This window comes from Coregonus clupeaformis, chromosome 13, assembly GCF_020615455.1.
Source record: "Coregonus clupeaformis isolate EN_2021a chromosome 13, ASM2061545v1, whole genome shotgun sequence".
Classification (NCBI taxonomy): Eukaryota; Metazoa; Chordata; class Actinopteri; order Salmoniformes; family Salmonidae; genus Coregonus; species Coregonus clupeaformis.
In genome coordinates, this window is record NC_059204.1 from 40,368,966 (window position 1) to 40,391,199 (window position 22,234).

The 22,234-nt window shown below is 45.4% G+C and overlaps 1 protein-coding gene across 3 annotated transcripts in view; it reads right to left on the bottom strand.

Moving 5' to 3' along the window:
* The window catches only part of LOC121580333 (erythropoietin-like), a 33,980-nt gene extending 12,097 nt beyond the window's left edge, over positions 1-21,883 (bottom strand). For 2 of the 3 annotated variants that reach the window (XM_045224581.1, XM_045224582.1), the window contains exons 1-2: positions 879-1,051; positions 609-683 (exon numbers count right to left, since the gene is read on the bottom strand). In XM_045224581.1, the coding sequence (XP_045080516.1) occupies positions 609-683; positions 879-1,031 (228 nt within the window). In that variant the 5' untranslated portion in view covers positions 1,032-1,051. Of the gene's footprint in view, positions 1-608; positions 684-878; positions 1,052-21,636 lie in introns of those variants that run through there. The other variant, XM_041895385.1, reaches the window with a different exon arrangement.
* Positions 21,884-22,234: the final 351 nt, after the last annotated feature.

Genomic DNA, 22,234 nt, shown 5'->3' on the forward strand with positions numbered 1-22,234 from the left:
CGCTCCTGCTAAGTCCAGTTCAGCTCCAGCCAGCGGGGCCAGACCGGACCAGGGGCGCTATGGGGGGTTTATTGGAGGGTGGTGGGCAAGACCGGAGCCAGAACCGCCGCCGAGGAGGAATGCCCACCCAGCCCTCCCCTGTTTTGCTCTAGTTGAGGCGCGGTCGCAGTCCGCGCCTTTAGGGGGGGGTACTGTAACACCCTGACTCTGGGACTCTATATGTTGAGCCAGGGTGTGTTCTTTCTATGTGGTGTATTTCTATGTTGGGAGTTCTAGTTTGTTTATTTCTATGTTGGCCTGAGTGACTCCCAATCAGAGGCAACGAGTGTCAGCTTTTGGCTGGTTGTCTCTGATTGGGAGCCATATTTAAACTGTCTGTTTTTCCCTTTGTGTTTGTGGGTTCTTGTTCCGTGTTGGTCTATGTTACCTAGGACGTTACGAGTCGTTTGTTGTTTTTGTTTACTGTCCGTGTTTATCGCTAATGATAAATAAACATGTTCGTTCATCACGCTGCGCCTTGGTCTACTCCTTACGACGATCGTGACAGGGGATTAATACTTTTGCAAGGCACTGTACAGTAGATATGGAACTGATAGACAGGTACTCACATCCTTTGTCTCCAAGACCACAAAGTCAACGTTTGTCAGAGGAACCACAAATGTACCTGTCATGGCACAACCTCGCTGCGTGGGGGAAGGCAATACAGATTGACAGGGTTAGAGCAAGATCAGACACACTAATAAAGCGGAATTGTTTCTGTACATAATACACTCTAATAATATCATCATCCATTTCACTTCACTGTGACATTTTCCAGACATGTAAAAGTTGCCCAGGTCCATCTAGTGGTGGTTAGGCCCAGTCAGTCAGTGTCTCACCAGAGCGGTCTCTGTGTCACGGGCCTCCATGATGAAGCGGTCCAGAACGCGGGGGTCACAGATGGGCCTGACAGGAGAAGGGAGGCCTCGTCCTGCCCACTGGAGTACTATTAGCAGTACCACCACCAGCCCTGGGGGAACAACACACATCATGGTGTCTGAGCGCAGTTATAGATGGGCAGCAATTCCAGCTATACATAAAAGAGAGTCATAACAGACAGTTATGTCAACCAGTTCCAGAGAACAGAGGATGTCAGCTAACAAAATCCCTTGAGCAGATTTACTGGAAATACTGTACAGTAACTGACTGTCAAATGTCTGAATTTAGTTTAGATCGTTTCTATTTTGCTTTCTAATGCAAGAACTCATTTGAAGGGTAGATTGTCCTGATAGTCCTACAGAAGTTGGAGTGACAATAGATGTTACATACTTTACGCACCATAGAGGTCGGAGCGGGTATAGCTCCATTCCTCACCCTTGGACTACATTAGCCCTAGTTCATGTCATTTTCACTTTGGAAGAGTGGGGATGGAGTGCCATCTGAAACCATGCAGTGCACCTCGCCATACTTTTTTGTGTGTTTTTGTTGGGAGGTAGATCAGCTTTAATATTGCAGATAGATTGTAGCTTCCATCAATGTAATTGTCTCCATCCTTTCCATCCCCATATATATATTTTTGTAACTATATATATATATATATATATATATATATATATATATATACAGTACAAGTCAAAGGTTTGGACACACCTACTCATTCAAGGGTTTTACTTTATTTTTACTATTTTCTACATTGTAGAATAATAGTGAATACATCAAAACTATGAAATAACACATATGGAATCATGTAGTAACCAAAAAAGTGTTTAACAAATCAAAATATAATTTATATATATTTGAGATTCTTCAAATAGCCTTGATGACAGCTTTGCTTTTCCAACAGTCTTGAAGGAGTTCCCACATATGCTGAGCACTTGTTGACTGGTTTTCCTTCACTCTGCCGTCCGACTCATCCCAAACCATCTCAATTGGGTTAAGATCGGGGGATTGTGGAGGCCAGGTCATCTGATGCAGCACTCCATCACTCTCCTTCTTGGTAAAATAGCCCTAACACAGCCTGGAGGTGTGTTGGGTCATTGTCCTGATGAAAAACAGATAGTCCCACTAAGCCCAAACCAGATGGGATGGCGTATCGCTGCAGAATGCTGTGGTAGCCATGCTGGTTAAGTGTGCCTTGAATTCTAAATAAATCACAGACAGTTCCATTCCTGTGGCAGTCCTCATGAGAGCCAGTTTCATCATAGCGCGTCATGGTTTTTGCCACAGCACTTGAAGAAAATTTCAAAGTTCTTGAAATGTTCCGTATTGACTGACCTTCATGTCTTAAAGTAATGATGGACTGTCATTTCTCTTTGCTTATTTGAGCTGTTCTTGCCATAATATAGACTTGGTCTTGTACCAAATAGGGCTATCTTCTGTATACCACCCCTAAACCCTAATGCATTTGAGCCACAACTGATTGGCTCAAACACATTAAGAAGGAAAGGAATTACACAAATTAACTTTTAACAAGGCACACCTGTTAATTGAAATGCATTCCAGGTGACTACCTCATGAAGCTGGTTGAAAGAATGCCAAGAGTGTGCAAAGCTGTCATCAAGGCAAAGGGTGACTATTTGAAGAATCTCAAATATAAAATATATTTTGATTTGTTTAACCCTTTTTTGGTTACAACATGATTCCATATGTGTTATTTTATAGTTTTAATGTCTTCACTATTCTAAAATGTAGAAAATAGTAAAAATAAAGATAAACCCTTGAATGAGTAGGTGTGTCCAAACTTTTGACTGGAACTGTACATATAAAAACAAAATACATACAGTGCCTTCGGAAGGTATTCAGACCACTTGACTTTTTCCACATTTTGTTACGTTACAGCCTTATTCTGAAATGGATTTAAAAAATAAAAATAATCCTCAGCAATCTTCATTTACATTTTAGTCATTTAGCAGACGCTCTTATCCAGAGCGACTTACATGAGCAATTAGGGTTAAGTGCCTTGCTCAAGGGCACATTGACAGATTTTTCACCTAGTCGGCCCAGGGATTAGAACCAGCGACCTTTCGGTTACTGCCACAACGCTCTTAACCACTAAGCTATCTACACACAATACCACATAATGACAAAGCAAAAACAGTTAAGACATTTTAGCAAATGTATTAAAAATGTAAAACAGAAATACCTTACTTACATAAGTATTCAGACCCTTTGCAATGAAACTCAAAATTGAGCTCAGGTGCATCCTGTTTCCATTGATCATCCTTGAGATGTTTTGTACAACTTGATTGGAGTCCACCTGTGGTAAATTAAATTGATTGGACATGATTTGGAAGGCACACACCTGTATATATAAGGTCCCACACTTGAAAGTGCATGTCAGAGCAAAAACCAAGCCATGAGGTCGAAGGAATTGTACGTAGAGCTCCGAGAAAGGATTGTGTCGAAGCACAGATCTGGGGAAGGGTACCAAAAAATGTCTGCAGCATTGAAGGTCCCCAAGAACACAGTGGCCTCCATCATTCTTAAATGGAATAAGTTTAAAACCACCAAGGCTCTTCCTAGAGCTGGCCGCCCGGCCAAACTGAGCAATCGGGGGAGAAGGGCCTTGGTCAGGGAGGTGACCAAGAACCCGATGGTCATTCTGACAGTACTCTAGAGTTCCTCTGTGGAGATGGGAGAAACTTCCAGAAGGACAACCATCTCTGCAGCACTCCCCCAATCAGGCCTCTATGGTAGAGTGGCCAGACAGAAGCCACTCCTCAGTCAAAGGCACATGACAGCCTGCTTGGAGATTACCAAAAGGCACCTAAAGACTCTCAGACCATGAGAAAGAAGATTCTCTGGTCTGATGAAACCAAGATTGAACTCTTTGTCCTGAATGCCAAAGAGTCACGTCTGGAGGAAACCTGGCACCATCCCTATGGTGAAGCATGGTGGTGGCAGCATCATGCTGTGGGGATGTTTTTCAGCGACAGGGACTGGGAGACTAGTCAGGATCGAGGCAATGATGAACGGAGCAAAGTACAGAGAGATCCTTGATGAAAATCTGCTCCAGTGCGCTCAGGACCTCAGACTGGGGCAAAGGTTTACATTCCAACAGGACAACGACCCTAAGCACACAGCTAAGACAACGCAGGAGTGGCTCCGGGACAAGTCTCTGAATGTCCTTGAGTGGCCCAGCCAGAGCCCAGACTTGAACAAGGTCGAACAACTCTGGAGAGACCTTAAAATAGCTGTGCAGCAACGATCCCCATCCAACCTGATAGAGCTTGAGAGGATCTGCAGAGAAGAATGGGAGAAACTCCCCAAATACAGGTGTGCCAAGCTTGTAGCGTCATACCCAAGAAGATTCGATGCTGTAATCGCTGCCAAAGGTGCTTCAACAAAGAACTGAGTAAAGGGTCTGAATACTTATGTAAATGTGATATTTCCGTTTTTATTTGTAATACATTTCCAAAAATGTCTAAAAAACTATTTTTGCTTTGTCCTTACAGGGTATTGTATGTAGATTGATGAGGAAAATAAACAATTTTTATCAATTTTAGAATAAGGATGTAACATGACAAAATGTGGAAAAAGTCAAGGGGCCTGAATACTTTCCAAAGGTACTGTATATGCATATATAATTTTTTTAATATATTTTCCTTCACTATGTTCCCCTAACCCTACCAGATAAAAATTTTTGCTAACAGTATTATTATATTATTTTCAGAGTTAGCTCCATGTAAATGTTGCAATTATTCAGCCATTCCTGAACCTGCGACCAAAAACAAGCTACATATGGACAGTACCAAACCAAACGATCTAATGATTCTGTCTCTTCGCAGCAAAATCTGCAGAGCTGGGATGGTTGTATCCCTCATATATATAACATTCTATTGGTTGCAAGAATTTTGTATAATAATTTAAATTGGAAAATTCAACGTTTTGAATCCGGCATCGTTTTGTGTATCAGCTCATAAACCATGTGCCATGGAATCGGTACATCGAAAATCTCTTCCCAACTATTTTGCAATCTGTATGGCACAGCTGTCAATTCTTTGGTCCTTAAATTAAACTGGTATACTTTTTTATTTATCACTATTTTCTTTAACCAATGTTTGTCTTTAATGCAGGGACGACATGACAAGTTCCTTACTTTTCCCCCCTTCCACTTGCCTTTTTTGCGGTAATGCTGCAATTAGTTGGTTGTAATTTTGGGAAGAGCAGACATTTCCATATATTCTTGTTAGCTGCATGTGTAACATAACTCCAGCAGTCCTATTTATGATATCATTTACAAAGATTATACCGTTTTTAAACATTTCTTCCAAAGACATATCTTTTTTTAAATCAATTAGTATATTTGAGTTTAACTATAATATTTGTTCTGTCTTTTCTGGTGGATTAAACTGAAATTGCAACCAACATTCTATGGCTTGTTTTAAAAATAGCAATATTTTGGTGATGATTTCATTTTCAAATAACCGAAAGTGAGAGGTGGTAATCTGAATAAAGGGGAAAAGGCCATTCTTGAACAAGGGGTGAGACATTCTTACTAATCTGCTAGGGAACCAGTTCGAATTTAAGTATAACTTTTGTATGACTGAAGCCTTTAGTGAGAGGTCTAATGCTTTAATATTTAATCATTTCTGCCCTCTGAATTTATGTTCATGATATAAATAGGACCTTTTAATTTTGTCTGGCTTGCCGTTCCAAATAAAATGGAATATTTCTTGCTCATATAATTTTTTTAAACACGTCATGAGGTGGAGGCAGGGCCATAAGCAAATAGGTAAACTGGGATATGACTAAAGATTTAATCAGGGTGATTTTTCCACAAATAGACTGGTATTTTCCTTTCCATGGTAGCAAGATCGTATCTATTTTTGGTAACTTCTTATTAAAATGTATTGCAGTGAGATCATTTATTTCTTTCGGGACATGAATACAGAGTATGTCCACATCACTGTTAGACCATTTTATTGTTAAATTACACGGTAATGTAAAGGTTATATTATTTTGTGATCCAATATGGAATATAGTACACTTATCATAATTTGGTTGTAATCCAGAGAGGTTAAAAAAGTATCTAGATCCTCTATGAGGCTGTGGAGGGATCCAAATTGTGTATTTAAAAGAAAACATGAATCATCAGTGTACAATGACACCGTTGTGTTTAAGCCCTGGATTTCTAGCCCCTTGATATTATTGTTAGATCTAATTTAATAGCTAACATTTCGATGGCCATAATAAATAGAACTGCCGATGTGGACAACCTTGTTTTACTCCTCTTGACAGTTTAATACTTTCTGAGAAGTAGCCATTATTTAATATTTTACACCTACGGTTAATATACATAATTTTAACCCATTGTATAAGAGATTCTCCAAAATTGAAATATTCCAGGCATTTATAAATAACTTCCAGTCGTACTTTATCATCATACTTTTTGATGATAGTTCGGCAGCCTCTGCCGCTCTTTCGGCGTGGTGCGGGTGAAGCACGCCTCGGTTTCATGCAGTGATGCATATTAATATACACTATATATACAAAAGTATGTTGACACCCCTTCAAATTAGTGGATTCGGCTATTTCAGCCACACCCGTTGCTGACAGGTGTATAAAACCGAGCACACAGCCATGCAATCTCCATAGACAAACATTGGCAGTTTAATGGCCTTACTGAAGAGCTCAGTGACTTTCAACATGGCACCGTGATAGGATGCCACCTTTCCAACAAGTCAGTTTGTCAAATGTCTGCCCTGCTAGAGCTGCCGTGGTCAACTGTAAGTGCTGTTATTGTGAAGTGGAAACGTCTAGGAGCAACAACAGCTCAGCCGCGAAGTGGTAGGCCACACAAACTCACAGAACGGGACCGCCGAGTGCTGAAGCGCGTAAAAATCGTCTATCCTCGGTTGCAAAACTCACTACTGAGTTCCAAACTGCCTCTGAAAGCAACATCAGCACAAGAACTGTTCGTCGGGAGCTTCATGAAATGGGTTTCCATGGCTGAGCAGCTGCACACAAGCCTAAGATCACCATGTGCAATGCCAAGTGTCAGCTGGAGTGGTGTAAAGCTCGCCGCTATTGGACTCTGGGGCAGTGGAAACGCGTTCTCTGGAGTGATGAATCACGCTACACCATCTGGCAGTCCGACGGATGAATATGGGTTTGGTGGATGCCAGGAGTACGCTACCTGCCAGAATGCATAGTGCCAACTGTAAAGTTTGGTGGAGGAGGAATAATGGTCTGGGGCTGTGTTTCATGGTTCGGCCTAGGCCCCTTAGTTCCAGTGAAGGGAAATCTTAACGCTACAGCACACAATGACATTCTAGACGATTCTGTGCTTCCAACTTTGTGGCCACAGTTTGGGGAAGGCCCTTTCCTGTTTCAGCTGTGCACAAAGCGAGGTCCATACAAAATTGGTTAGTCGAGATCGGTGTGGAAGAACTTGACTGGTCTGCACTGAGCCCTGACCTCAACCGCATCGTACACCTTTGGGATGAACTGGAATGCCGACTGCGAGCCTAATCGGCCGACCTTACTAATGCTCTTGTGGCTGAATGGAAGCAAGTCCCTGCCGCAATGTTCGAACATCTAGTGGAAAGCCTTCCCAGAAGAGTGGAGGCTGTTATAGCAACAAATGGGGGCCCAACTCCATATTAATGCCCATGATTTTGTAATGAGATGTTTGACGAGCAGGTGTCCACATACTTATGGTCATGTAGTGTATGTTAATTGCATGCAAATAAAGTTGCTTCCTACCACATACACAACGGAAGTACAATCATGGCCTCTGAGTGTGCAAAGCTGTCATCAAGGCAAAGGGTGCCTATTTTAAGAATCTCAAATATAAAATATATTCTGATCTGTTTAACGCCTTTTTTGGTTACTACATGATTCCATATGTGTTATTTCATAGTTTTGATGTCTTCACTATTATTCTACAATGTAAAAAATAGCAAAAAATTAAGAAAATCCCTTGAATGAGTAGGTGTGTCCAAACTTTTGACTGGTAGTGTATATGCAGTCAAAGTAAAGTCAAATATATTTTCCCATTCATAAAGAATTTATAGATAAGCACTTCATAGTAATTAACTGTGCCGTTTGCCACTCTGATCTATAACACCAACATTTAAAGGTCTATTCTATATAGTCAATGTACTGTCATTTCTATTTTATATTTTCCCATTAATAAAGCATTTATAAACATGCCTCACTTATCAAAAAGAATATCAAATCAAATGTTACTTGCCACATTACTTACAAGCCCTTAACCAACAATGCAGTTTTAAGAAAAAAAGTGTTAAGTAAAAAATAGATCAGTAAAAAATAAAAAATAAAAATAATTAAAGTGCAGCAGTAAAATAAAATAACAGTAGGGAGGCTATATGCACACAACACAGAATGTTAAAGAGAATATGAACATTTTACAGCTAGCATAGAAAACAACTGCTGATGTCACAGATCCCCCGGGTACTGCTGCTCATTCCGTTAACCAGTTCCGGAGGTCATCGTCACCAGCTTTCTAGGCATCACTGACATGGATCATTACCACCAACCCCAGACTGTCTTGTCTCATTACGCACACCTGGTTCCCATTCCACCGATTAGTATGTGTATATACAGTTGAAGTCGGAAGTTTACATACACTTAGGTTGGAGTCATTAAAACTCGTTTTTCAACCACTCCACAAATTTCTTGTTAACAAACTATAGTTTTGGCAAGTCGGTTAGGACTTTGTGCATGACACAAGTAATTTTTCCAACAATTGTTTACAGACAGATTATTTCACTTATAATTCACTGTATCACAATTCCAGTGGGTCAGAAGTTTACATACACTAAGTTGACTGTGCCTGAAAGGCCGCTCAGCAAGGAAGAAGCCACTGCTCCAAAATCGGCATAAAAAAGCCAGACTACGGTTTCCAACTGCACATGGGGACAAAGATCATACTTTTTGGAGAAATGTCCTCTGGTCTGATGAAACAAAAATAGAACTGTTTAGCCATAATGACCATCGTTATGTTTGGAGGAAAATGGGGAGGGTGGCAAGCCGAAGAACACCATCCCAACCGTGAAGCACAGGGGTGGCAGCATCATGCTGTGGGGGTGCCTTGCTGCAGGAGGGACTGGTGCACTTCACAAAATAGATGGCATCATGAGGAAGGAAAATTATGTGGATATATTGAAGCAACATCTCAAGACATCAGTCAGGAAGTTAAAGCTTGGTCGCAAATGGGTCTTCCAAATGGACAATGACCCCAAGCATACTTCAAAAGTTGTGAAAAAATGGCTTAAGGACAACAAAGTCTAGGTATTGGAGTGGCCATCACAAAGCCCTGACCTCAATCCTATAGAACATTTGTGGGCAGAACTGAAAAAGCGTGTGCGAGCAAGGAGGCCTACAAACCTGACTCAGTTACACCAGCTCTGCCAGGAGGAATGGGCCAAAATTCACCCAACTTATTGTGGGAAGCTTGTGGAAGGCTACCCAAAACGTTTGAACCAAGTTAAACCATTTAAAGGCAATGCTGCCAAATGCTAATTAAGTGTATGTAAACTTCTGACCCACTGGGAATGTGATGAAAGAAATCAAATCTGAAATAATTAATTCTCTCTACTATTCACTGTCATGAGCACTCTCTCTCCCTGGTAGCAACATTAATTGCATTCAATTATCTTCCACTCTGCTCACCTCCCTCTCTCTACTCAGCCTAACTAGCTCCACCTGCCCTGCTCTGCTCTTGTTACCTGGCCAGCTGCACTGCATTTCCCACTCACCATCCTCACCTTGCCTCACTCTGTTCTAATTACTCTGCCAGCTGAACTGCATTTCCCCACTACCTCTCCCAGTATATCAAGCCCTGGTTTTCAGCCAAGCCCTGTCAGATCGTCTTCAAACCCGGACCAGTAACCTGCCTGTCTGCGCTCTGACTCCTGTTTGTGATACCGATCCTTTCTTGACTGCCTCCTTGTTCTACTGCCCCGTCTATCCCAACCTGCCTTCTGGACCTCGACTACTCTCCGATCTTCAGCCCCTCCGGTAACTCGTTTCTGCCTTCTGTCTCTCACCACGATATTTGCCCAGCCCTGATCTGTACTTCTGCCTGCCATTCATATTGCTGTTGTGTGTGTGTGTTCCCCCAGGTCTCCGACCACCAGATGAGCGTGCCCAGACGTTTCACCACCCTCAGCCCGATACGCCGCTCCATCACTGGGGAACACACACACTAAGCACTTGGACTGGACACCCCCGGACATTTGGTGACCCCCCGAGCACAGGTACCCACAGGAGGACCCTGAAAGACCCCCTGACACCCCTGGGACTCCTCTTCCCGCCTGTAACCTTGAATAAAGAACTCTGAATTTGAACTTGCGCTCTTGGGTCCTCTTCTGTTCGTGACAGAACGATCTGACCATCATGGACCCAGCGCACTCCCCTGACCACGATGGAGGAAGAGCCAGAGAGGACTGCCCTACAGCGACTGGAACGCTCTGAGGGAGACATAAATCGGATGGCTGGCGACATCGCTTCCCCTTCTCCAGCTATTCAACCAGCAGCAACAACAGTTCCAACTGCAGCAACAACAGCTAGCCCAAGCCCTGCAACTACTCTCAAGCCCGGCTACTCCACCTGCACCCCCCTGGTCCTTTTGTTCCTGTACCACCGATACTCCTTCATCCCTCCGCTGGAGGTCCCAATGCTGCAGGCCCGGCAGTGCTGCCACCAGATCCCCACGCTCCTGAACCAAGGATTGGGAACCCGGAACGTTTTGATGGCAACCAGAAGCAAGTAAGACCATTCTTGAGCAGCTGCCGAATCCAGTTTGCACTACAGCCCAGGACTTTCTCAACAGAGGGAGCCAAGGTGGGGTATGTCATCACACATCTCACCGGTCGAGCTCGGGTTGTGGGGAACGGCGGAATTCGACCGGCAAACCCCAGCCTGTGCCTCCTTCAGTGCCTTTGAGGAGGAGATGTTAAAGGTCTTTGACCTAGGCTCGCCAACAGCCGAAGCGCCACAAGCTCTGCTCACCATCCGTCAGGGCAATCGGACAGTGGCAGACTTCTCCATTGACTTTCGTACCCTGGCCAGTCAAAGCTCGTTTAACCCAGAGGCACTGGTGCAAGCCTTCCTCCATAGCCTGGCGGACTATATCAAGGACGAGCTTGTTTCCCATGACCCGCCCTCAACGCTTGATGCCGCCATTGACCTTGCCGTTCGCATTGACCGCCGTATACAGACCCGGGAGGAGGGAGAAGGGCCGTCTCAGTCAACCTGCCATCCGTACTCGGGTCGATACCGCTTCTGTCCAGCCCCTGCCTGTCAAGTCCCATAGCCAACTCAATCAGCCTGAGCCCATGGAGATTGGCCGTGCCTCTCTGACTCCCGAGGAGCGTCGGCGCCGTCTAAGCTCCAACCTTTGCCTCTACTGTGGTGGCGAGAATCACCGTGTCGCTACTTGTCCGGCAAAAGCCGCAGCTCACCAGGTGTAGGGGAGATCCGGGTGAGCTCAACAAGCCTTCAGTCTCCTCCATCCGAAAGACCCTGCTTCATCTCCGCCTTCAGCTTTCTGACAAGACTCATACATTGGCCGCCCTTGTGGATTCCGGAGCCGAAGCAAACATCATGGACCCTGAGCTTGCACAGCAACTGGGCGTGAACCATCATCAACTGACACAACCCATTCCTGCACGAGCCCTGGATGGGCATCATCTTGGCACTGTCACTCATATCTCCGCCCCTGTGACAATCCTGCTGTCAGGAAACCACCAGGAGTCCATCCAGTTTCACCTCCTACACTCACCTGGCCAACCACTCATTCTTGGATACCCGTGGCTCCGCCAGCACAACCCCCACATCGACTGGGAGACAGGAACAGTCCGTGAGTGGGGAAGGAGTTGTCACCAGACCTGTTTAAGGGGGGCCACCCTGCCCGTTCACCGGGAAGGATCTAGCGCTACCTCCGACATATCCAATGTTCCGGCCTGTTACCACAGCCTGAAAGAGGTGTTCAACAAATCCAAGGCGACATCTCTACCCCCACACAGACCCTATGACTGCGCCGATTGATCTCCTGCCTGGCACAGCACCTCCCAAGGGTCGTCTGTATTCACTGTCAGCCCCGGAAAGAAAGGCCATGGAGGACTACATTAATGACTCTCTTGCCTCCGGGATAATTAGACCGTCGTCTTCCCTCGCAGGAGCGGGATTCTTCTTTGTCGGCAAGAAGGACGGTTCTCTTCGTCCATGCATAGATTACCGGGGTCTGAACGACATCACGGTTAAGAATCGCTACCCACTGCCCTTACTTTCGTCTGCCTTCGAACTGCTGCAGGGAGCCACTGTATTCACTAAGCTGGACCTTCGCAATGCCTACCATCTGGTGCGGATGAGGGAGGGAGACGAATGGAAGACAGCGTTCAACACACCAACCGGCCACTATGAATATCTCGTCATGCCCTTCGGCCTCACCAATGCCCCAGCAGTTTTTCAAGCCCTAGTGAATGATATCCTCAGGGACATGCTAAATACGTTCGTATTTGTGTACCTTGACGATATTTTAATATTCTCAAAGACTCTGTCAGAACACACGCACCACGTCCGGTTGGTCCTGCGCCGCCTGCTGGAGAACTCTCTTTTCGTGAAGGCAGAGAAGTGCGAGTTCCATGCCAAGACCGTTTCATTCCTGGGGTATGTGGTGACCGAGGGCAGCATTCAGATGGATCTCACGAAGGTGTCGGCTGTCACTTCCTGGCCAGTTCCTGAGTCTCGGAAGAAGTTGCAACAGTTCCTGGGCTTTGCCAACTTTTATAGGAGATTCATCAGAAACTATAGCACAGTGGCTGCACCCTCACGGCGCTAACCAGCACTAAACAACCGTACCAATGGACATCAGCTGCTGATAAGGCCTTCAATATCCTCAAGACATGTTTCACTTCTGCTCCCATCCTCCAGATGCCAGATGCAGCAAGGCAGTTTGTGGTGGAGGTAGATGCTTCGGACGTGGGAGTGGGTGCAGTGCTTTCTCAAAGAGCAGCTGAGGATGGCAAGATGCACCCCTGTGCCTTCTACTCCCGTCGGCTAACCCCTGCCGAATGCAACTACGACATTGGGAACCGCGAGCTGTTGGCTGTCAAGCTCGCCCCTTGAAGAATGGCGGCACTGGTTAGAGGGGTCAAAGGAACCATTCGTAGTGTGGACAGACCACAAGAACCTGGAGTATATCCAAACAGCCAGGAGGCTGAACTCCCGTCAACAGCGGTGGTCTCTGTTCTTTACGCGCTTCAATTTCACGCTCTCCTACCGCCCGGGATCTCGCAACATCAAACCTGATGCTCTTTCCCCGGATGTTTCAGAAGGACGAGACCACCGCCATGACAGCTCCCATTCTTCCCAGCCACTTGGTCGTAGCGGCCCTCACCTGGGAGATCGAGAAGCAGGTCATGGAGGCTCTTCGGGACCAGCCAGGTCCAAGCACCAGCGCCCCCAACCGTCTGTTTGTTCCAGCAAATCTCAGGTCACCTGTGATTCAGTGGGGGCACGAATCCCGTCTGGCCTGTCATCCCGGCATCACTCGCACCCTTCATCTGGTCCGCCAGCGGTTCTGGTGGCGGGGGATGAGACGGGATGTCCGAGAATTCATCCGAGCTTGTCCCACTTGTAACCGAAACAAGACTCCCAACCAGCCTCCTGCTGGGTTGCTGCAACCCCTACTCATACCCAAGAGGCCCTGGTCCCACGTTTCACTGGACTTTGTTACGGGCCTTCCGCCCTCTGACGGACACACAGTCATCCTTACCATTGTTGACCGCTTTAGTAAGATGACCCACTTCGTGCCCCTTCCCAAACTACCCTCTGCTAAAGAGACCTCCCAGGTGGTCCTGGAACATGTGTTTCGTATCCATGGCCTACCCCAGGATATAGTGTCAGACCGGGGCCCGCAATTCTCAGCAACCTTTTGGAAGGAGTTCTGTCATCTCCTTGGGGCCACCGCCAGCCTATCGTCTGGATTCCACCCGCAGTCAAACGGCCAGACTGAACGCATGAACCAGGAGCTGGAGAAGGCACTGAGGTGTGTGGCTTCCCAAAATCCCCGGGCCTGGGCTCAACACCTGCTCTGGGTGGAATATGCCCATAATTCACTCACCAGTTCCTCCACCGGGCTCTCCCCCCTTTCAGTGTGTCTACGGGTATCAACCTCCACTGTTTGCCAGCCAGGAGGCGGATGCCACCTGTCCGTCTGCTCTTGCGTATGCCCGCCGCTGCCGCCGCACTTGGGCCCAGGCTCGCACTGTGCTCCTGAAGTCTGGAACCAGCTACGCCGTCGGTGCCAACCGACGGAGGACCCCAGCACCTACTTACCGGGTTGGTCAGAAGGTCTGGCTGTCTGCCCGGGATCTGCCGCTGCGGGTTGTATCACGAAAGCTGGCCCTCGCTTCATTGGTCCTTTTCCTGTGCAGAAAGTCATCAGTCCAACGGCGGTCCGACTTCAGTTGCCCGCTTCCATGCGGGTCCACCCCACCTTCCACGTCTCCAAGGTCAAGCCGGTCCATGAAAGTCCCCTGGTCCCTGCAGCTCCGGCGCCACCTCCTCCGCGCCTCGTAGATGGCGGTCCTGTCTTCACCGTCCCGGCGGCTGCTCCGCCCTAGGCGAAGGGGTAGGGGTCTCCAGTACCTCGTTGATTGGGAGGGATATGGTCCAGAGGAGAGGACCTGGATCCCGGCCAGGAGGATAGTGGACCGGACCCTTATCACTGACTTCCACCGACTACATCCTGATCAGCCTGCAATCCGTAGGGGCCGCCCAAGAGGGGTTCCTAGCCGTCCGGCCCGCCCTGCTCCTGTCTCAGTGCCTGTCCTGTCTCCCGACCGTGACCCTCCAGCTCCTTCTGAGGATGAGGAGATTCACTCGGACCGCTCGGAGGAGTTCTGACCCGCCGCCTGCTCCCCTCCACCCTCCCGGCATGATGTTGTTCTTGGGACTTCTGGGGCCGTCCCTTGGAGGGGGGGTCCTGTCATGAGCACTCTCTCTCCCTGGTAGCAACATTAATTGCATTCAATTATCTTCCACTCTGCTCACCTCCCTCTCTCTACTCAGCCTAACTAGCTCCACCTGCCCTGCTCTGCTCTTGTTACCTGGCCAGCTGCACTGCATTTCCCACTCACCATCCTCACCTTGCCTCACTCTGTTCTAATTACTCTGCCAGCTGAACTGCATTTCCCCACTACCTCTCCCAGTATATCAAGCCCTGGTTTTCAGCCAAGCCCTGTCAGATCGTCTTCAAACCCCGGACCAGTAACCTGCCTGTCTGCGCTCTGACTCCTGTTTGTGATACCGATCCTTTCTTGACTGCCTCCTTGTTCTACTGCCCCGTCTATCCCAACCTGCCTTCTGGACCTCGACTACTCTCCGATCTTCAGCCCCTCCGGTAACTCGTTTCTGCCTTCTGTCTCTCACCACGATATTTGCCCAGCCCTGATCTGTACTTCTGCCTGCCATTCATATTGCTGTTGTGTGTGTGTGTTCCCCCAGGTCTCCGACCACCAGATGAGCGTGCCCAGACGTTTCACCACCCTCAGCCCGATACGCCGCTCCATCACTGGGGAACACACACACTAAGCACTTGGACTGGACACCCCCGGACATTTGGTGACCCCCGGAGCACAGGTACCCACAGGAGGACCCTGAAAGACCCCTGACACCCCTGGGACTCCTCTTCCCGCCTGTAACCTTGAATAAAGAACTCTGAATTTGAACTTGCGCTCTTGGGTCCTCTTCTGTTCGTGACATTCACATTCTTAAAATAAAGTGGTGATCCTAGCTGACTTAAGACAGGGAATTTTTACTAGGATTAAATGTCAGGAATTGTAAAAAAAAAAAAAAAACGTAGTTTAAATGTATTTGGCTAAGGTGTATGTAAACTTCCGACTTCAACTGTATGTGCCCTCTGTTACCCATTGTCCTTGTCGATTATTGTCCCATGTCCGTTGGTCTCGTGAGTACCGTGTATTGTGCTCTTGTTGTTTACGGGTCTCGTCCCATGTATTGTGTAGAGGTTACACCCTTCTATTTGTTTGGGTTACATCCCTTTGGTATATATATACGTGTTTGTGTTGGGTGGAGTAATAAAACCCCTAATACGTATTCCTGCACCTGTCTTCTAATCATTATACAACGTGACAGCTGAGGACATCGGCGAATAATTAATCCTACTAAAGTTAATACTATTTACATTTTTCAGTTGGACTTTTCTTGAATATACACTGAACAAAAATATAAACGCAACATGCAAAGTGTTGGTCCCATGTTTCATAAGCTGAAATAAAAGATCCCAGAAATGTTCCATGCACCAGAAAGCGTATTTCTCTCAAATTTTAGTGAGCACTTGTCCTTTGCCAAGATAATCCATCCACCTGACAGGTGTGGCATATCAAGAAACTGATTAAACAGCATGATCATTACACAGGTGCACCTTGTGCTGGGGACAATAAAAGACCACTCTAAAATGTGGAGTTTTGTCACACAACACAATGCCACAAATGTCTCAAGTTTTTAGGGAGCGTGCAATTGGCATGCTGACTGCAGGAATGTCCACCAGAGCAGTTGCATTTAATGTTCATTTCTCTACCATAAACTGCCTCCAACATCATTTTTGAGAATTTGGTAGTACGTTCAACCGGCCTCACAACCCCACACCACGTGTATGGCATTGTGTGGGCGAGTGGTTTGCTGATGTCAATGTTATGAACAGAGTGCCCCATGGTGGCGGTGGGGTTATGGTATGGGCAGGCATAAGATACAGACAACAAACACAATTGCATTTTTGTTATGGCAATTTGAATGCACAGAGATACAGTGACAAGATCCTGAGGCCCATTGTCGTGCCATTCATCCACCGCCATCACCGGCAGGTAGCTTAGTGGGTAAGAGCGTTGTGCCAGTAACCGAAAGGTCGCTGGTTCTAATCCCCAAGCCGACTAGGTGAAAAATCTGTCGATGTGCCCTTAAGCAAGGCACTTAACCCTAATTGCTCCTGTAAGTCGCTCTGGATAAGAGCGTCTGCTAAATGACTAAATTGTAAATTGTAATTGTAAACCTCATGTTTCAGCATGATAATGCATGGCCCCATGTCGCAAGGATCTGTACACAATTCCTGGAAGCTGAAAATGTCCCAGTTCTTCCATGGCCTGCATACTCACTTGACATGTCACCCATTGAGCATGTTCGGGATGCTCTGGATCGACGTGTACGACAGCGTCTTCCAGTTACCGTCAATATCCAGTAACTTCGCACAGCCATTGAAGAGGAGTGGGACAACATTTCACAGGCCACAACAGCCTCAAAAATGTTTAGTAATTTAGCAGATGCTCTTACCCAGAGCGACTTACAGTTAGTGAGTGCATACATTTTTCATACTGGCCCCCCGTGGGAAACGAACCCACAACCCTGGTGTTGCAAGCGCCATGCTCTACCAACTGAGCTACAGTAGGCCTGATCAACTCTATGCGAAGGAGATGTGTCACGGTGCATGAGGCAAATGGTGGTCACACCAGATACTTACTGGTTTTCTGATCCACACCCCTACCTTTTTTTAAGGTATCTGTGACCAACAGATACATATCTGTATTCCCAGTCATGTGAAATCCATAGATTAGGGCCTAATTAATGTATTTCAAGTGACTGATTTCCTTATATGAACTGTAACTCAGTAAAATCTTTGAAATTGTTGCATGTTGCGTTTATATTTTTGTTCAGTATATTTAACAAAGATTAATATTCAAAGTGTAACCGGTAAGAAATGGCTAGCTAGTTAGCGTTGTGCGGTAGAAGCGTTTCAATAGGTGACGTCATACGTATACTTTTACATTGATGCTAATAGATAACTCACTTGGGCTTTGCCCAGCTGCTGGGGTTCCTGCGGAGAAGGAGGTCAAACGGGGGTAAGTGTAACCGGTGTGAAATGGCTAGCTAGTTAGTGGTGTGCGCTAGTAGCGTTTCAATCTGTGACATCACTCGTGCGGACACCTTGAAGTAGTTGTTTCCCTTGCTCTGCAAGGGCCGGGGCTTTTGTGGATAGGTAACGATGCTTCGTGGGATGCAGTTGTTGATGTGTTCAGATTTAAAATAGTAAACGGCTTGAGTGAACTGTCTTCATTTATCCACCATCTTTGTCTCCACCTGTGTGTGCATCCCACAGAGAATGATAGAGGCCTCTAGTGGCCAAAAGGCTGTATTAGCATGGGCAGTGCCATTGCGTGCTTCCACCATTTTAATGTAATCAACTGGGTTGGACTTCCAACTTCATTGGCTGATCCCTCCTGGTGACCCAATTGGAGTCATGTCCAACCGGGTCATCAGGAGGGATCAGCCAATCGTGAAGAAGAAAATGGACTACTTCAAAATGGAGATTGCCTCAATGGCGCTGCCTATGCTGTCACTGACGCTATAATGGCACCGATACAAAGATGAGTCCTCTATCTAGCTCTATGGTGCAGCCAGAGAGGAAGAGGCAAAGCAAGAGGGGTTACTCCGCCCAAAATCTGTTCACGAAAATAAGACCACAAAGTGAGGAATTTTTTATGGAGGTCAATGAGTGTCCAATTTGCTGAACAAAATGTTGTATTGTTAATTTGCTACGTGAGTCTTATTTGATCTAATAGAAGTTTCATAATGGTTAAGTGGTTACGAATGCACTGATATAAACGGACGCACGTGGCATTTTAGCAACTTTTGAAAAATATATACAGTATATATCGGAGTTGTGCCTGTTGTTCACACGCATGTCTGCCCTCTCATTGGCTAGAATGGTCCCACCTGATCTTACCTCCAGCAGATACATTCTCAGGCCACAGACACTGTGAGACATACTGTACGAGATGAGGTGGGACCTAGCTAGTAGCACAGACAAAAGGGGTTCGTTATCAGTATCTTTGCTAGCTAGCCGGTGTAGCCAATTTATCAAGGTAACAGCTAAAGCACAAGCAACAGTGGTTGCTTGGTTGTAGTGATTTTTGGCATTAACATTGTATCCAGAAACGATCATAACTGAATTCATCCTGAACATATAGCTAGCTAGCTAACTCTCCCAACTTTGACCACTATGATACTAACACACTAATATAACGCCCTGGACCAGAGCTAGTGCGCTGACTAGTATGTGCGTAGCCCACTGACGCTCTGGAACACGTTGCGAGTTCAGGTTGCGCACACATACCAACTGAGACACAAATATACCATCAGAGATGCACGCGCTTTGCGATTCGCAGACCAGGCGGCATCAGAGTGCATAATCTGCAACTGGATGCTTCTGCCTCCTCCCGCCTGCCTTCCATCTTTGAGGACATATATTTCAATTGCTAGAGCAGTCACTCAACTATCTTGTCAATATAATTGATCATCTTTGGTGCAGCCAAAATTGAAAGAATGTCATGATGGCTGTGTTCAAGAGGATCAAAACCGTAATCACAGGGGGTATGAAAAAATAAATGCACTATGCACAAATGTATGCACTAACTGTAAGTCGCTCTGGATAAGAGCGTCTGCTAAATGACTAAAATGTAAATGTAAATGTAAATTGTGACTGACTGACTTACAAACAATAATGAGTAGTTATTTATGATTCATGGTTCTTTGTAGATCAGTCAGTCGGCAGTCGACTGCACTGTCGGCTGCAATGTCGAACAAGCCCAATGTTTCTGTCTCTTAATTTGTCCTGTTGTTAAATGTGCAAAAGTACAAGGTCTTAAAGATGCAGTCGGGATCTTAATGTCACGTTCGTTGACGAACGAGAAGGACCAAGGCGCAGCGTGATATGCATTCATGTTTATTATAAATAGAATAAACACAACGAACAAAGACAATAAACTAACGATACGTGACGTCCTAAGGTACATGGAACAAACCTCACACGGAACAAGATCCCACAACCCACTAGTCCCAATAGGCTACCTAAGTATGGTCCCCAATCAGAGACAACGAGCTACAGCTGCCTCTGATTGGGAACCACACCGGCCAACATAGATCTACACATACTAGATCTAAACATAGACAATCAATATAGCACAACACGACACAGAAAATACACACCCTGACTCAACAAATACGAGTCCCTAGAGTCAGGGCGTGACACTTAAGCACAACAAATTCGTAACATATTGTACGAATTGGATTCGTAACATATCATTGCGAGCATCTTTTTTAAATTAACATATCATACACAATTGGATGACATAGTACACAAAAAAATGGGACCCGTTTTGGCTCGTGATCACCACTTTCAAACCTACTAGCTGAAATTATACAAAAGTTCCGTTGCATCACTTTAAAATGATGAGATAGCTACCATTGTTAACTAAATGTTTTATGAGTTTTATGATGATTTTGTAAAGTTTATTGACCAAGTGTTGACATTGCCAGGGCAGGGGTTTAGCTAGCAGCTAGCTACATTAGTGAACAATGGGGAAATGCTAGCTACTAGCTTTACCACCGTGTTACTACGTTTTACTCACTTAAATAGTTATTGCTATGAGTCTGGAATGTGGGAATTGCATTTTTATGCTTTGAATATGAATCTTTGTTAAATCTATTCAACCAAAAGTAAACCTATAAAATGTCAATAGTAGGATTATTCGGCGAAGTCCTCAGCAATAGTTTAATGTGCTTCATTTAGGCCTACAATTCTGTGTTGTGTCCGTGTTCTTTTTGATAAGTGAGGTATGTTTATATGAATGGGAAAATAGAAATTACATTACATTGACTGCATAGAATTCATACATAGACCTTTAATGTTGGTGTTATAGATTAGAGTGGCAAACTGCACAGTTAATTACCATGAAGTGCTTAGCTATAAATGCTTTATGAATGGGAAAATAGATTACTTTACTTTGACTGCATAGAATTCATACATAGACCTTTCATGTGTGTGCTATAGACCAGTATGACCAACTTAATTGTGATGTGGAGGAGGGCTATAAATGAGTTACGAAAGACTTATTACCCTCAACTACACGATTTGATCCGTAAAATGTACTCTGGGGATTCAACCATGTGGGGTTTTTCATGCACCATTGACCTTCAGTGAGAAAAAGAAGGTACGCCAAGGGCCTATTCTGCCCAGTGGGGGGAATGAGGCTGGTACAGGCCGGCTATATCAGCATAGTTTTCAAAACGTGGTTTGGCCTTTTGGCATATTCACTAACACTGGTATGGCAGAAGCACACGTTTGAGAACAGCCATAATCATGACACTATGCTGTCATTGTAATAATGCATCTTTAAGATACCTAAAAATGAGATATTGCATAGCATGCTATGAATGCGCGATTGATATGCTATGGATATATTTCATTAACCTTTAGGTCCTTATAAAACGTTAATGAAATGCTTATAGATGTGTAATGAATGCGGTATGGATATGTAGTCAAAGTAAATCGTTCCCCATAACTTTTTTAACGTTTAAACCCTCAACAACTAGTGGTGGGATGCCAATAACCATGCCATAGCGATACCATCGAAAGCACCATAGGCACGTCCCTATGAAAATATAGGCTACTCTGGAAACCTTCAAGAATGCGTTTGGAACTTTGCGCTCTAAAGTTCATGGATAGATATATTCTCCTGAATATGTTTGCCTCAGTTTTAAGTTAAATCACAAACACAGTATTGTTATCAAATTATGAATTGTTCTAATTGTGTGCTATAGATATCTTACCTGAAATGGAAGACATTCGCAAAAAGGTCCAACATTTGTATAATGCATTGCTAAACAAAGTAAATGTGTAATGTACTGTAAAAAAATACAAAATAAACTTCCGTGACCGAATTGTCTATTTTGTAGGCCTACACTGCAGTAGCCTATATGAAATTCTCTCGAAATACACCCCCTCACACGTCTAGGTTTTCTCCACTCGGATGCTTGTCCATTGTTCAGAGCGCAATTAAATGCCGCGTGCGCACCGGAGCAAGTACCCCTCGCTGCAGCACATTGAACCAGGTGGGTTCGGCCCGTGCCGGCCCCGCCCATCACAAGTTTTCATTGGTCGAGGCACATTCGCATTCCAACACACTCAACACAAAGTAGCCTGCGTGGTGATAAGTCAGCACGTACATGTAACAGATCAGCTAAGTTAGCTGACAGTACAATAGGCCCTTTTCACGTGACGTCAGACAACTTCCGTTCTGCCGCGATGCAGGTTATGTTTACATCCGGTGTCGCTTAGGAACGCTTAGCTAGTAGCACATCATTATGGAGTTCACCCAGTCCCTTTCACATCTGCCACCAATACGACTTAACGACGTAGAACGACTTG